Source organism: Rhamphochromis sp. 'chilingali', assembly GCF_963969265.1.
Source record: "Rhamphochromis sp. 'chilingali' genome assembly, chromosome: 17".
Taxonomy (NCBI): Eukaryota; Metazoa; Chordata; class Actinopteri; order Cichliformes; family Cichlidae; genus Rhamphochromis; species Rhamphochromis sp. 'chilingali'.
The window spans coordinates 28,865,059-28,880,715 of record NC_137944.1 but is presented as its reverse complement, the minus strand read 5'-3'; the positions used below and the strand labels follow the sequence as shown (position 1 = coordinate 28,880,715).

General features: G+C 37.5%; 1 protein-coding gene across 1 annotated transcript; it reads left to right on the top strand.

Annotated features, from left to right (window-relative positions):
• Positions 1-981: 981 nt before the first annotated feature.
• Positions 982-13,592, top strand: LOC308384525 (T-cell differentiation antigen CD6-like). The gene is made up of 13 exons (XM_080863047.1): positions 982-1,166; positions 1,951-2,028; positions 3,836-4,117; positions 7,290-7,607; positions 8,087-8,401; positions 9,113-9,175; positions 9,320-9,463; positions 10,521-10,634; positions 10,812-10,934; positions 11,162-11,233; positions 12,151-12,324; positions 12,757-12,855; positions 12,939-13,592. The coding sequence occupies exons 1-13, from the start codon at positions 1,115-1,117 to the stop codon at positions 12,974-12,976; spliced, it is 1,872 nt and encodes a 623-aa protein (XP_080719173.1). The 5' UTR covers positions 982-1,114; the 3' UTR covers positions 12,977-13,592.
• The last annotated feature ends 2,065 nt before the right edge of the window (positions 13,593-15,657 follow it).

Here is a 15,657-nt window from a genome sequence, read left to right as displayed (position 1 = left end):
TAATAAAATAAATAATAACAACAAAGGATCAAATTCGCAGATACGGCAAGGCCATGATGATTAATTTAGCAAAGTAAATCCACTGGGTATCCTTGTTGGTCTTCAGACAACAATTCTGACGGCTAAAGAACCAAATGGGACAGGCAAAAAACCCCCACCAACAACAACAACAAAAAAAAAAACAACACTGCTAGAAAGTATCACATGCACTTACGGGAGGCTGCATTTCGTTGCCCTGTACCTGTGCATGTGCAATGACAATAAAGTTGAATTCTATTCTATTCTATTCTATTCTATTCTATTCTATTCTATTCATTAGGTAGAGTTTATTTGTTCGCCTTAAGTTTTCAAGACTTCGATTTTACAAGGTGCTGGAAACATTTCACAGAGATTTGGGTAGGCTGTGTTAAACACATCATTTGGGGTCCAAGTCTGCCATGAAAAAAAATCCACCACACCATTACACCAACCGTACTACATTGAACTGAATTATGTTGTTTTCATCCAACATATAAAACTAAACTTAACTGCAGAAACATGCAAATATAAATATATTTATTTTCTGTCGAGAGAAAATTCATACATCATAGACGTATTACTAAGAAATCACTGACATGTTTACATGTTTAACACAGAAAGGTCCAGCTCTCTTCCTGCTCTTAAGCCTTGTAAAACGCACAGAACTGCAATCTCTGCATTAAACTGTTAAATTAATTACCGTTATTATAGGAAACGAACCCACGAATTTCCTCAATACCTACAATAAAAAAGAAAAAAACCCAATTAGAGTCCATCCATCTATTCAAACAATTAAAAATGTAAAATAACAATAAAAATATTTTAAAAATAAATATTAGATATACATATATATACACATATATATAATCTGACAAAAGTTTGTACAGCTGTTTGTACAAAAGCTGAAGTACCACAAAGGCTTCACTTCCCTCTGCGAAGCAGCAACTAGGAAGTTTTGCAGGGTACCACCACGGGATCAACAGAGGAAACCACATTGACAGACTTACTCTATTTGAGCTAGACGTCTGAGTAGCTCCGGGGTTCGACTTTGAGCTGTACAGTGTAGAAGGTATTTCTCTCTCTCTCTCTCAACAGAATGAAGCTGCTGAAATTCATCTTAATCATCCACGTGAACTTTTTTTGTCAAGGTACTGTTTACAGCTTTTTATTTATTTAATGCTTTGTTCTCACAAACAGAGTAGAACTTTTGTGAAATCAGCGTAAAATGAAATGATACTATTATCTATCCTTGTGTTATTTAAAATATATATTAACTGGTCTCATGTACATACACACTGTTATCTCAAATGTTACGTAAAAGACATGAAGTCAGTGCTGTTGGTAAAGTAAAACGATATAGACCCTGTTTGCTATTTTGTTGCTGTTGTTATAAAACTGTTGTTAACTTGACAGTTTATTGATAAATACTTTAGCTTATTTATGTCAGAACATGTCAGATCCTAAATTTGTCTTTGTAGAGAACCTTTCCTTGGAAAAATAGACTGAAAATAACATGATCGGTATGAAGATGAAAAGCAAATCTCGATATTTCATGTATATTTTCGTTTTTTGTACATATTTCCAATTTTTGTACCGTATTATTTAGCCTTTATTTAAACTTTCCACATGTACTTTAGTGCAACGAGCACGCCACGCTATTTTAAACCTTCAATTTAGGTGCTTGGGCAGGAAACATTAAATGAAAATCAGAACTGAAGTCTCTTAGAAAAGTAAGTGAAAAATGTGGAGGAGAGATTAGTTGTAGTTTCCTATCAAACACTTCAGTATGATTGCTCAGAAAACGGTGACACATCGTTTAGCTGTTACTCTTTGCAGTACATGTGGTTTAAAAGCATAGTTTGATTAGCTTTCCAACTAGATGCTCACTCTGTTTCTGATTCCTAAAGAGTTTTTTTCCTTTCTTGATTTCAGCTTTGAAAAATGCAACCACTGAAAACGACCCGTCTGATATCCGTGTGAGTGGAAAGGGAAATAACACAAAAATCAGCAGTAAGTGGGATCTTCCCTTTCTGTTTTCCGCATAGTTCACTTTTGTACAAAAACACCGTTATACCAGAATTTTTTGTCCAGAATCAGGATAAGCACTCTACTCAGAGGCAGTATAAATGTTTCATCAGCACAGGAAGTGGGGGTGACCTGCTTGTAAAACCCATCTTGGTGAATTTTGCAGGTGCAAATCAAACAGTGAGCTGAGAACACACACTCCCACGCTAACTCGGCTTTGCCTTGCAAGCACAGTTTCTTGCTGTTTTGTGTCTGTGTGTGGCTTTTAGTTCAGCTGCATCCTGAAAAACACATTTTTGCCCCAAAAATACTTTAGTGCATACAATTTACATTCACAAGGATTCAAAACAAAAGTAGAAGCTGTAATGGTGCTAAAAAATACTGGAATGTCTGATGAAAAAATAGGGATTAAAAATTAATAAACATATAAACCATGTTAAAAGTAAAATGGTAAAATATATAAACAGGACTATTTTTAAGGGATTTTCGTATTGCTTGTACTGTAGACAGAACACATACACGCAGGAAATGTGTGGCCAGGGACTTCCAAGATGCACCAGGGTGCATCTTAAAAGAAGGGTCTCTGGTGGCCAGAAATACAGCGTGTTAGCATAGCTAAAGGTTGTGAGGTTAATCTCAGCACTTTGATAGTTGGTGTGCGGCGCCAACGTGTAAAGATTGCAAAGATGTATGCACAACCACAATCCTGCACAGAGATAAAAGGAGGAACACGCTTGAGTTCTTTTCTCAAGGGAAATGTGGCACTTAAATCTACAATTAAAAAAATTGACAGCTAAAGAAAAATAGCCCCAGTGGAAGCATTCTCTGTAAAGTCATAGTGTAAAACTGGCAAAGTCGATCAGATATTGTGAAGGTTGTTAAAAATGTTTGTCACAAAGGACACATTTAGATGAAGACCATACGAGATGTCACATTTCAAAAAGACAAAAAGTAAAAGCGAGATGTTAGTTTTAAAGAGATGCAAGATTCAGTTTAGTGGCTTTTAATGTTGTCGAAATGATCGCGTTCATGTGTCAACCACACCAACGTGTCCCAGAAAAAACCTCAGTTCTTGCTCAAGTAACCACTCGATTAGTGAGTGGTTAGATGTGTCTGTTGTGATGTTATAAGTAACATGTTATATCATGGTCACTTTAGCTAGGACAAAGAGCACTAAAAACAGCAAAGCCAAAAAATGTGGAAAAATAACTAATATAGAGTTTTTGTTTTGATATTTTAGAAGGTCTTTTCCTTTGGTCTCATACTTTGCCATAAACTGAAGTAATGTTGTTTTATTTATTTATTTTTTAAACAGATTCTGTGGCAGGTTAAATGTACTGTAGACTAAATTGGACCTGTTGTCCCTCTTGCTATTTTCTGTTATATGTATGCTGTTAATGGTGGATAGTCATATTAAACAGGGTTTTGAATAATGAGGTCAGCAGGTTTACATGCGAGACAAGGCCAGGTCTTCTATGTGATGTCAGAGAGAACAAATAGTGTTAATATGATCACTTAGATACATCAGCCTCTCTCACTCCCTGTTCCAACATTTTATTACTAATGGTAGAGCCAATAAGAAGAAACTTGGCTTGAAGCTAAAACACCTTGTTTCAGATGTGGAGTAATCTGTGTGATCTTTGTCCCTTTTCATCTGTGTTAACTCAAATTAAATAATTGTCAGACACAGACAACCTGAAGAAAAAATGTGTTTTTTTGCAGTGTGCTATCATGGTTGTTTTAATGAAATTACAAAAAAATTGCTCTAATTCTTATTTCTGTGTGTCCTCAGATGACCCTTATGTCTACTCTCTTGGTAGAAAATGCAAGTGGACACTCAGGTTGCCTAGGAACAGGAGCAGTGACATAATGGCGCTCACAAATGACTCTGTGAATGGGTTGTCTGAACAGATCTGTCAGGATCTTAAATGCGGCAGCGTCCATTCTATTAATAAAACCAGCTCACCAGGCAACATCACCTGCTTTCAAAACTGTTCATACCAACACGGACGTTTGGAGAACTGTTCACTGAGTGTTGGAAGTTCCTGCAGTGTGATCCATGAAGTGGTTTGTGGTAAGACTTTTCTTTAATGTCAGCAATCAGAAAAATCTAATCAGTTATATAAATTTTAATATATATAGACGCTGTTTTAGTTTACATGAAATTTCCGGTTCTGTCCTCATTGACTCAACCTTCACAGTTGTAAAGCATCAATCAGCGAATATTAAATTGTTCTGCATTCAAGATGGATGTAGCCAATCAGGATGCTAACATATTCACACAGATTTCACACACCATCTGGACTTTCGTTTCATCTGACAGCGAACGGAGTGTTCAGACTAAAACTTATGTAACTAAATATCAAGGAAACTAGATACAGTTGAGGTCAGATGTTTGTTACCATGGACACCTCAAATAGGTGCCTTTGTAGCCATTAGCAAGCCTCTGGTATAACTGTGGCTGGATATTTGACCACTCTTCTCGGCAGAAATGGTAGAGTTAATTTAAATTGGTTGGTTTTCTGGGCATACTTTCAAACATAGTCCATAATTTTTAAAAGGGTTGAGGTCAGGGCTTTTGCAAGGCTGCTGGAGAAGCTTCATGTTAGCCTGCTTAATCTATTTATAAAAACCAGTTGTGTGTTTAGGATTATCTACAAATTTAATCCTGAACCTGAACTAATTAGCCTCTGAGGGTAAGAGTTTGGTTCTTCTTCCAGATTGTGGCAAAACGGTGACATAAACAAATAACTTGGACAGACCTACAATTGTTTGAACTGATGATCTTGGAATCTGAAGTTTTTGTGTGGATTAAAGAAAATCCAAAATAAACTCAAACTTGTTTTTTAAAGTCATAAAGAACAGTTCAAAATAATCATTAAAAGACTCAAATTACCATAAAATTCATATTCATGATGGATGCATGTGAGAGTCTGACCACAACTGTGTATATTAGACTATCACAGTAACTATAAGAAGAAAACTGGATTTTTTTTGGTTGATTTCACGTGGAGGCACATGTTTCTTCGGAGCATGAGGAGACAAACGGAGCTCTCCAGTCATTTTTTCTACTTTTCTTCTACTTACTGAAATATTATCTTGTTATGCCACTGAATAAATACTAACTAATACAAACACTGAGACACAGTTATTATTATTATTAGCAACAAATATTACTATGTAGACAATGCGGTCTACATAGCAAGAAGCTTGATAACTGGAATTGCATAGAAGTGTACTGTGTTACTGCAAGGCTGGATTTGCAGTAGGAGGATTAAAGATATTTTGCTGTTAAATATTTCAGACAAGCAGGACTTTTTGCATTTGTTGAGGAATTTGCTCTTGCTGCTGTGAGATATCAGTTTGGTTGTTTTTGAGATAACATCAAGAATTCTGAGCATCATGTCAGATATAAATCTGAGCGTTTAGAAAGAACTGAACTTCTTTGTCATAACTCTGACTTTGATGTTGAACACTACCGACGAACAAAACTGTCATTCTCGGAAAAATATTTACATTCATGATTTCTGGGGGCACCATGACCTGTCCCTGGGGCAGTAACCTGCCATTGTACCCTAACAGATCTGTGGGAGGAAACTAGAGCACCTGAAGAAAAACAAAGATTAGGTGAGGTTTGAAACCAGAAGGTTTTTTTCTCACACGCCAAATTTCCAAAACCGACATAGAACGAAACTCCTCGGAACGTATGAAATGCTTTTCATTTAACCTAAACACATAAACAGGAAAACCTCAAAATCTAAAAATGGAAGGAATATTTTATCAATTTTTTTATCAATATTTTTTTTAAAAGAAAGGGAATTGTCATGTATTTTAATATAATACACACACACACACACACACACACACACACACACACACACACACACACACACACACACACACACACACACACACACACACACACACACATTTTATGGACCATCAATTCAAAAACAGGCGATGAACAGTCTGAGATATCTTAAAAATAACTGAGGACTATTGTTGTGTTTATCTGAATTTGAGGAGTGTGACCGCATGTCATACATGCCCTTTCCTGTCTATAAATGACTTCCTGCCCTACGCGCTGGTTTATTCTCACCTCCTCTTGTCTGTACAGAAGTCGTGAAGCCATCACTAATTCTCACTGAAACCTTTCCCAATATGCAGCAGCAGGCCTAAGTTTTTATCTGCTCTGTCCGTCATCGTCTTTAAGCAAACACTGGTTAATCATGTTTGAGGTGTGGAAGCTGGTAGGGAAACATTATGTGTTAATATTACAGATCACAGTGGCTCTACCAAAGTACTAAACCTTTACATGTAGAGTTTTTGGAACTGAGCAACTACAATATTTTACTTTTATAATTTATAACATATAGCTGAGATCTAGAAATATATTTTAACTCTCAGTCTCCATCTAACTTGGAACAGCAGAGTGTTTTATTGAAAAACAAAAAAATAAAAAATGTTTTTAGCAAACATGAAGTGACCTGTTGCTTAGTGAAATCCTGCTATGAAGCCTCAAGTATCATGTTTTCAGACTGAATGTGATGAGCGACCTCACTGTGAAATCTCTACACCCTGGTTATTCCTCCCTTCTAATTATAAGTTAAAAAATGACTCCAACACAAAACAAGTCATTGAGCCTGTAAAGCAATCTGAAAAGGGTTAACTGAGGTCACAGAGGAAGGCAACCCAGGAGATTTGCCCCCTGCTGGATGTTAAAAATAATGCAGGTTTAACACACTTCCAGGATGTCTTTCAGTCCCTTAGACTGTCTATAACTGAATCAAAAGGACAGAAATTGATCCTTATCATACCCCTGTTACTGACCCACAGTCACTCAGTGGGTTTAACTAATTAACCTCATGTTAATTGGTTAAGTGATTGCCTGCTTGTTTATTATCCAAAATTTAAGAAGCAAAAATATGCAACCTTGTGTGTTTCCCTGACAGTGACTCTGAATTAGCCTCAGGCAAAAATAACTGAGCACTAACCTTTAGATGTAAGGATTTAAGAAACAAAAAAATCATAAAGAGCTGTGATTTTTAAGCAATGAGAATTCATAGTGGAAGAGATTTCTAAGTATTTGATTGGTGACTGTCAGATCTGACTGTAATAATTTCAGTTAACACTATCAGGTCACAAGATTTACATCTTGATCACCAGACTGTGCTGTTAGGTTAATTATTTGCACGAGTATTAATGATGAGTAATGCACAATAATAATGACAGGGTGTCATCCTCAGCACACCAGCTTGTGCGACTGGCAGGAGGGACAGACCGCTGTGGTGGACGAGTGGAAGTATGGAAAAATGGGCAGTGGGGCACCGTGTGTGACGACCACTGGGACCTGAATGATGCTCATGTGGTGTGTGCCCAGCTCGGCTGCGGTTACGCTCTCAATGTGACGGGCCAGGCCGGCTTATTTCCCCCGGGGAAAGGACCCATCTACCTGGACGATCTGAACTGTACGGGCAACGAGGAGAACCTGTGGAGCTGCCCGGCTACACAGGAGGAGGATCAAGACTGTGGACACAAAGAAGACGCTGGTGTCATGTGTTCAGGTCTAGTTCAAAAAAGTTTATTTATACATGCAGAAATCAGAAAATGTAAATTTTAATGTTATTAACAAAACAACTCTGAATGTGAACATTTATTCTTGGGGCTTAACTTGCTTTCTGCACTGGTTAAAAAAACATCTTAAAGATTTTCGTTGTTTCTTCTAAAAGTTACATATAACTAAACTTCAAATTTATGTTTCCATGAAATGTGATCTTCACTACTAAAAAAATGATCAGCAAAAATACAGAAATATTGAATGAGTGATGTGTAGCAAACAAACATAACTCAGGAGAAACATCTCTGTTCATGCATTTTTGAGAATGAGGTTAATTATGTATGTCATATGTTAAAAAAAAAATCAAAGTCATTATCCTTAGCGCTGGTTTATCACCAGCTGATTTACTTGCATTATTTTTTGGGGAATGTTTTATGCCATTTTGCTCCAGTAGTTTTACTCCTTGTGACATCTGTGTCTCTGCAGAGATGCGAGGCCTCAGACTGACTGGAGGTATGGACCGCTGCTCTGGTAAACTGGAGGTGCATCGTAACGGCAGCTGGTGGTTCGTGTGTAATAACTGCTGGAATGAGATGATGGCTTCCATTGTGTGCTCCATGCTGGGCTGTGGCGATAAGGTGGAAAAGTACACCCAGTTTAATCCTCCTCTCACCCACAACAACGGCACGCTGTTTTACTATGAATGCAAATCACAAGATCAGAGTCTGTGGGAGTGCAAGGAATACATAAATCATCGGTTCCTGTGTAAAGACTCAAAAGCTTCTGGTGTCATTTGTGAAGGTAAGGGAAACAGTTTGGTGTTTTTATTTGTTATATACTTGTTAAACAAACAACACTCAAACAAAACAGGAGGAATCAATGAGTGCGAATTTTATTAATTTATTTATTCATTAGCAACTCTTTGAAAAGGACTTCTTTGCACATATTAAAGGGATCAGATATTCAGGATAAAAACAAACATCTGGATTAAATGTTTAATACATTTTAAGGTGGAATTTTGTTAAGACACTCAAATTTTTTAAAAATACATTTCCCCACCCCACCTGGTTGCAGCAGATGGCTGCCGCCTTTTGAGCCTGGTTCTGTCAGAAGTTTCCTTCCCACTGTCAGGAAAGAAACTTCAGGGGTGATTGTCAGAATTTTCTCTGTTGGGTCTTTATCAAACAATATAATGCACTTTGACCTGACAGTTGCTATGATTTGGCGCTATATAAATAAAATTGAATTGAAATTTTATTGTAATTAACCAACGTATTTCTGTCTGTGACTTAAATAATTACGTGTTTGAAGTGCTTTTATTCGTGTGCCTACACATTTATTTATTCATTTAACAGTTGTTGATTGCAGTGAGTCGTCCTCTGAGGAGTTTCTGTTCAATAGTTACGGAATCACATAAAATGTCGTCGTAGCATAAATAAAATTCACATCCAGGTGAAACCAGGTGACCAGATTTCTCCGTTTTGTTGAACAGATTATATTTTTGTTCTGCAGGTTCTCTGGGGTTTCCTAACGCTACCACGGTTAATCCAACTGTAACACCTCAATGGACAACTGGTAAATATTTACAGTTTTATTTTATGAAAAAGTACTTAAATTATTCTTTGAAGTATTATTCTCAGTACCAGTTTCTTAAACGTCGCGGTTAGTCTTGATCAATAATCAGAAAGTGAAGTATTTGTTTCTTCTCTGTGCATCCAGCCAATGGAACCACAGCCGCTGTTGCTGCTGCAGATTTGCCTTTTGCGTCTCTGCCGCTTCTCTCCACCATCTCTCTGTCCATCCTGCTCCTCGTGATTGTCATCACAAACACGGTGCTCTGCTGCCATTACAGGAGAAAACACGGTTTGTTCAGATTTTATTAGATAAATAGATTATATTTTATTGTCCTTTTTTTATTTTAAGTAATTTTAGTGATTATTTTAGGTTATATTGTCTGTAATGATGGAAATACTAACATTCAGTTTATTTTGACAGTTTTCATTAAAAATCTCTTCCATCAGTTTTTAAAAATATGCTTATTTTCCCAAACAAATCATATTACTTTATAGAAATGTTTTTATTTTCATAGGTAGATGTTTAACATTTTATATTTCACTTTATGAAATCAATAAGGGTGAAACATGCTGCACAGCTCCTATTTATTCTAACAGTGTAATGTTTTTTTTAGTTAGAATCTGTTTTAGTACAGACAGGAAACAGGTGGATATAAACAGATAAAAGATGACGCATTATACTGCCAAAAAATAACCTTAATTTAAAATTAAACCCCCATAATAAGATATGTTCAAAAAAACAACAACATCTAGAATATTTTCATGACACCCAGCTTGTCCACAACATTTAGGAAGTAATGGGAGAGGTCAAATTCCTAAAAGAGGTACAAATTAATTTAATGTACTAGATTGTGAAAGAGCTGCAGGCTTACCTTGACTTTGAAAGAAATTAATCTGAAGTTAGTAGGATGAAGAAAGCACACATTTAAAAATATGTTTTACCCAGCTTCTTCCTAACACGAGGAGATGACATTAGTAGAACACTAAGAAGGTAGCATATATTATTTTGGATTTCATTATCAACATTTCTAACCATTTTCTACTGCAAATCCAAGGCACTTTAAAGCCATACACTCACTGTAAATCGCTCAAAAAGTAAGGCCTTAAGATAAGAAACATTCATGGGCTTCCTAAAATCTGAAATTTTTATAATTTTAAGATGCTGCGTTATAAAAGTGCAGAATACAGAAATTAGTACTCTGACATTATACAGCAAAATGTTAAAGAAAATCTAAATATTTCAATACATTAAAGTTTGAACTATTTAATCTGTTTTATTAAGTTGCGTTGCGGGGCCTCTAAATGTCATACGCTAATGACCCACGTCTTGTTTTACATGTGCACAGCTTTCTTACTCCAGCAGACGCGCAGCAGCCCACGAGCTCCATCTGGTCAAAGCAACAACTATCACGAGGCTGTTAATCTCATCAAAGTCACCGCCAACCCGGCGGAGACTGATGGTCAGTGGTCGAACAATTCAACATGTCGAACACTAACACAGCTTTTTTCTTTCTTTAACCCCGCAGGCATATCTATCTGTCGATTTATCTATTTAATAGACATGCACGGTAGTGAGGAAGTTGCAGATTTCATCTCATCAAATCGTTTAATCTTTTTTGTGTGTTTGTCTCAAAAAGTCCCCTCCAATCCCAGGCTTCTTTGGACCCAGCTTAGTAGTGCTGACAGCACGTCAGTAGATACAGACTATGAGCAGTATGACCCAAGCATTGACCCGTCTGTCAGTTTATCCACCTTTCGGAGTGAGCCACGTTCTTTTATTTTTCCTCTGCATTTATGTGTCGTTTCTCAGCCGTTGCTTCTTTGTCTCACACTGTTTCTGCATTTTGCGGTTGAAGCTGCTCTGTCTATCTGCATGTTTGTGTGTGTGTGTGTGTGAGCAGATCATGCTGTTTTGCACTGAATGTTTGCAGGATGCTCTGTAAAATATTGCATTGTGTGCATCGTGTCACTTTTTTTTAAAATCCAGATTCTCAGCGATACAGAACAGACGTTAATCCTTTGATGAGGCCTTCAGGTCTTGAGAGCCTTTGTGAAGAAGGTGAGTCACAGTTCGTTTGCAAAGTTGTAACACTTTGCAAAACTCAAGCAAACTGCATCATTCCCATTAGAAACTACTGCTGTGACAACAATCTGTAAATGGAAGAGGAACACTGACTTTCACTTTTAACCAAAAACAAGACACAGAAAACATAAAGAACAAACAATAGGTACAAAATAATCATCATCATGATAAATCTTTATTTCAGACTCATGGTCTATAAAAAAATCAAATCACATAAAACACAAGAAACAAAATAAAAAGATAAAATACACATTCCCACAAATCAGATTCCCACATGACAGTTATACAAGTGTCCTGAAAACTTAAAGGTCCACAACGATGCAATTATCCAAAGAAATCTATACACAAGATTTCTTTCTAAAAATTGACCTGTATTGACATTAGAGGCTACAAACATCACATTTACCCTGAGACAACCTGGTTTCTTCAGTGATAACCTTGTAGGGTCATTAAAAGTTACGTGAAGTTTCTGCTTTTCTGTAGTTCATCCAGTGTGCCGTATACAGCGGATGAACAGTGTACCCTAAAGATGCAAACTGTACAGTCATGCGTAACAGGATGTTTGCTTGTGCATAGATCAGCGTGCATTATCTATAAATATCATCACCATCATTTGTTCTGTCATAAGTTGCGCAAGATATTTGACCCAATTACAGAGGAGGTTATTATTTCACAGTTTAAAGCGAGCAAATCATAACAGCACGAGGTCATCCACATATAACTCTGTTAGGACTAAATTAAATATCTTGTTTCTAAATGGATGTAAATGCAGGACATCTTTTTTTATGTGTTCCTTAGAAAAAACCCCAATAAGAAATCACACGTACAGACAATTCTTGTTTGTGTCCCAGCTGTGCTACAAAATTTCTCCATTTTGTGTTTTATTTTTTAAGGTCCGCAGCCCTCAAATACAATGACAGGAGCCTTTCCAAGCTGTAACGGTGCCTCGACATATCCTCAGTACGCCAGAGTGTCAAAGATCTCAGTGGACTCCTTTGAGTCGTCCAGCACCTCCTCCGGGGAATGCTATGAAAACTTGCCCAAAGATTACGTCAACGTGACGCCTGGTGAGTTCGCTTCACTCCCCTCAGTCCTTTTTTCTACCAAATAAATATTGTGGAATATGCTTATTTGTTTCCTTGTTGGGTGCTGGATGAGGATGAACGTGGTCATGCCTGTAGGTCAGCTTATTTTCTCAACTTTTCTCCTTCCCTCTTCCAGATAGACTCCATGTTTTTTTTAATTCAGTTTTTGAGATACTTAGGGAAAGTGTTGTAGTTTACATGTTATAAAAATAAAAAAAAGTCCTGGGATTATTCTAGCTTTAAAAAAAATAAAAAAAATATTGTTGTGTGATATAAAATTCAAGAAAGAAGAAGAAAGGCTGATAGTCACGTTTCAGTTTGTCGAGGGTAAATAAATAAAAGATGTAAGTCCATCTCAGACTGTCTGAAATACTTTTTTATTCAATTAAAACTGAAAAGCTTTTGCCGTTTCAGATCCTCTACCATTGGAGTCGTTTGTTGGTCCTTCTGATGCTTCAAAATTCTCATATGGTCCTCTTCACTCTGGACAAACCTCAAACATGCAGAATTCAGGTAAATCTCAATAAACAGACGTGCAGCTGTGGAGGAATAAAATGTAAAACATTTACTAATCTCTCTGAATGTTTGATGATCAGATGACGACGAACTCTACTCGCCTGTGAGCCCCGACTGAAACTCTGTGTCTGAGGATGACTGCACAGCAAACTGAGGGTGTGGGAAAGTGTGAGAAGAAGAAGTCGTTTTCGTAAAGGAAAGACATCCTGTAAGATCAAGAAAATGTAAGACGCTTACAGCGATCAATGCTGGGATGTTCAATGTGATTGATTAGCTTTTTAAAGCGAGTTTTATTTTTGTACACAAATGCAAAGCAAAGGCTGGAAGTCTGGAAGGCACAAAATGAACATGTGTTCTGTGAATGTAGCAGAAGGAACTGTAATATAGAAACAGATGACGCGGCACACTTATCCTACAGTTAACCATATCCATACCAGTTGTAATGGTCTCTCCCTGTGACCTATGAGCATGATCTCATCCCTGTTGAACTCCTATGGCAGATTATGGTTTGACATGTTAGACATTGCCTTTAAAATAATTAAAAAGCCATATTAGATTTAAAAAATAAAATAAAATAAAGCCCTCCTACAGCAGCACAACACCACACTGAGACACTTTACTCTGGGTTTTCTTTGAAATTGTCACCTGTCTGTGTCTGTTTTGTGTTGTTTATTAAAAGATTTGTAATATTACAATGTATTAAGTTAATACATGTTTGGCACATTTATTTCTTTGGATGTAGACACGAAAATCTTCTGAGCACCAGCATAATTTCAACAACTGTTATGAGCACAACATAGCCAAAAATATGTGGACATCCAAACATTACCCAAATAATTTTCTTGTAAAAAAACCACAAACCTTAATGTCTGTGAAGGTTCTCAGTCATCCAGTTCATCGTAGTCTAAGGAGCTTGGAAAGAAAAGCGTCTGGACTTGAAGAAGCTTCTCGGATGAGAGGTGAAACGTCTTCAAGCAACTTAAAGAAGTCCAGACGCTTTTCTTTCCAAGCTCCTTAGACCACAGACCTTAATGTGGACCTATCATGGGTTTCCTTATTTTGTGCTATATACACTGATACAAGGTGGAGGAGGATATTAAATATAGTTAAATACTCTATGCACAAGTGAGCCTTTAGAACAAAATGCTTATTTTCAGTTTTTCCTCTTCTTGGATCTGCACAATGTCAGTGACAATGGATATTACTGATATGGTCAATTCAGGCGAACAGGTCCAGCAGTTTGACGCTTCTGTTTGCTGGAGGCAGCCAATCAGAAGAAGTATGGCAGCTTGTTTCAACCAAAGCAATCTCAGTAGGTTAGCCACTAAAGCTGGGCCATAAAGCAAGGAAATAATATTTATGTGGCACTAATTCTGTTTATCCCGGTGTGTGAGGGTTAGGGGTTACAGCTAGATAAGCTATTCCACATCTAACTGAAAACATGAATCACTCTGAAACAGGAAAAAGCTTAACTGAACTCCCACAAAGCTGCAGTACAATTTCTTACATTAAAGGGTCACAAGCTTTTGTCTGTCCACATACTTTTGGCTACTCACGTGCTATTGTTTGCCACTCATCTTCTATGTAAACAGTGTATTCAATATTAAGATCAACCACAAGGTGGCACTACAGGCTTGTAAGTAACTTGTTTAATTAATGTCTTGTCCTGTAAATTACTTAAAAAACGTATTAAAGTATAAAATGTTTTCTAAATCAAAAACGTCCAGGCTGCTGCTCTTTGTGACAAAAACCTGACAAACATCTATTGGTGCTCTTTGAGGGAGATAGGGGGAACTCTGGCTCCTGATGGGGCCAACGTAAACTATCAGCGTGATTTGAAACCAGACCTGGAAGGCTTGTTTTTTGGGGGTTGTGGTTGATTATAACTGCTGCAGCTGCAGAGCATCAACGCTTCCTGTGATGCCCTGAATCAAAGTTATGTCTTGTTTTGAAGAACGTTAATATGACAAACTGCCTCACAGCACAGTAAAGTTTTAATAGGGGGGTGACGGTGTTGAATACAGGGATAAACATGGATCGGCTAACGTGAGAAGTGGGAGGTGTGATGCATTCGACTGATAACAGCAGAAATGGGGTGTTTTTCAACTGGAAGGTATTTGGCAAATAGGAGGAGGGCGAGCTTGTGTGTGTGTGCGTGTGTGTATTAGGGTGTGGGGAGGAGGGATGATGAGGAGAAAAGGAGGAGGTGGACGGAGAAGTCGGCAAAGATAAAAAGTGTCTGGAAGAATCATATATTGCACTCAAATTTAGTCCAGAGCCTCGCGTGGAGATAAGCAGGCGAATTAACGACCAGATCTCCTTATGAAACTCAATCTGTTTCACATGCCAGAGAATTGAGCGCACACACCAACCCACACACCACTCAACACGGATTCCATGTAAAACTATGCAGCCTGATATATCACAGATCCTCCTTAAGCGCTTTGCTTTTGTTTTATTCAGCTCTGAAAGATTGATAAGCCAGAATCTGAAAATCTGAGGATTTACAGTCCTGATTAACATCAAGGGAAAGAAAAGTAGTTCACTAGTATTTCAAGTAGCTTGTAGCATTTGCAGGGATTAGAAGATCAACCCTCTGTTTTTACTTTGTTCATTAAATCAGTTACACACAAAGGATTACGGCTCCATACGTCTCTAAGTTGCTTAAAGTGTCCCGACTGCAGATCCTGCCCGAGTTTAAACTTTTGAACTCTGGTTGGTGCTTCAGGCCTGCAGACGACCTGAGACAGTACCTGGCTGCAAACGATATCGAGAGCATGCATGAAATTACCGCTGCAG

Excerpts from the sequence above, each read along its gene's own strand:
- LOC308384525 (XM_080863047.1), top strand. The coding sequence starts at position 1,115 with ATGAAGCTGCTGAAATTCATCTTAATCATCCACGTGAACTTTTTTTGT. Across the intron at positions 1,167-1,950 it reads CGTGAACTTTTTTTGTCAAG|CTTTGAAAAATGCAACCACT; the intron begins GTACTGTTTACA and ends TCTTGATTTCAG. Across the intron at positions 11,234-12,150 it reads TGAGAGCCTTTGTGAAGAAG|GTCCGCAGCCCTCAAATACA; the intron begins GTGAGTCACAGT and ends TTATTTTTTAAG.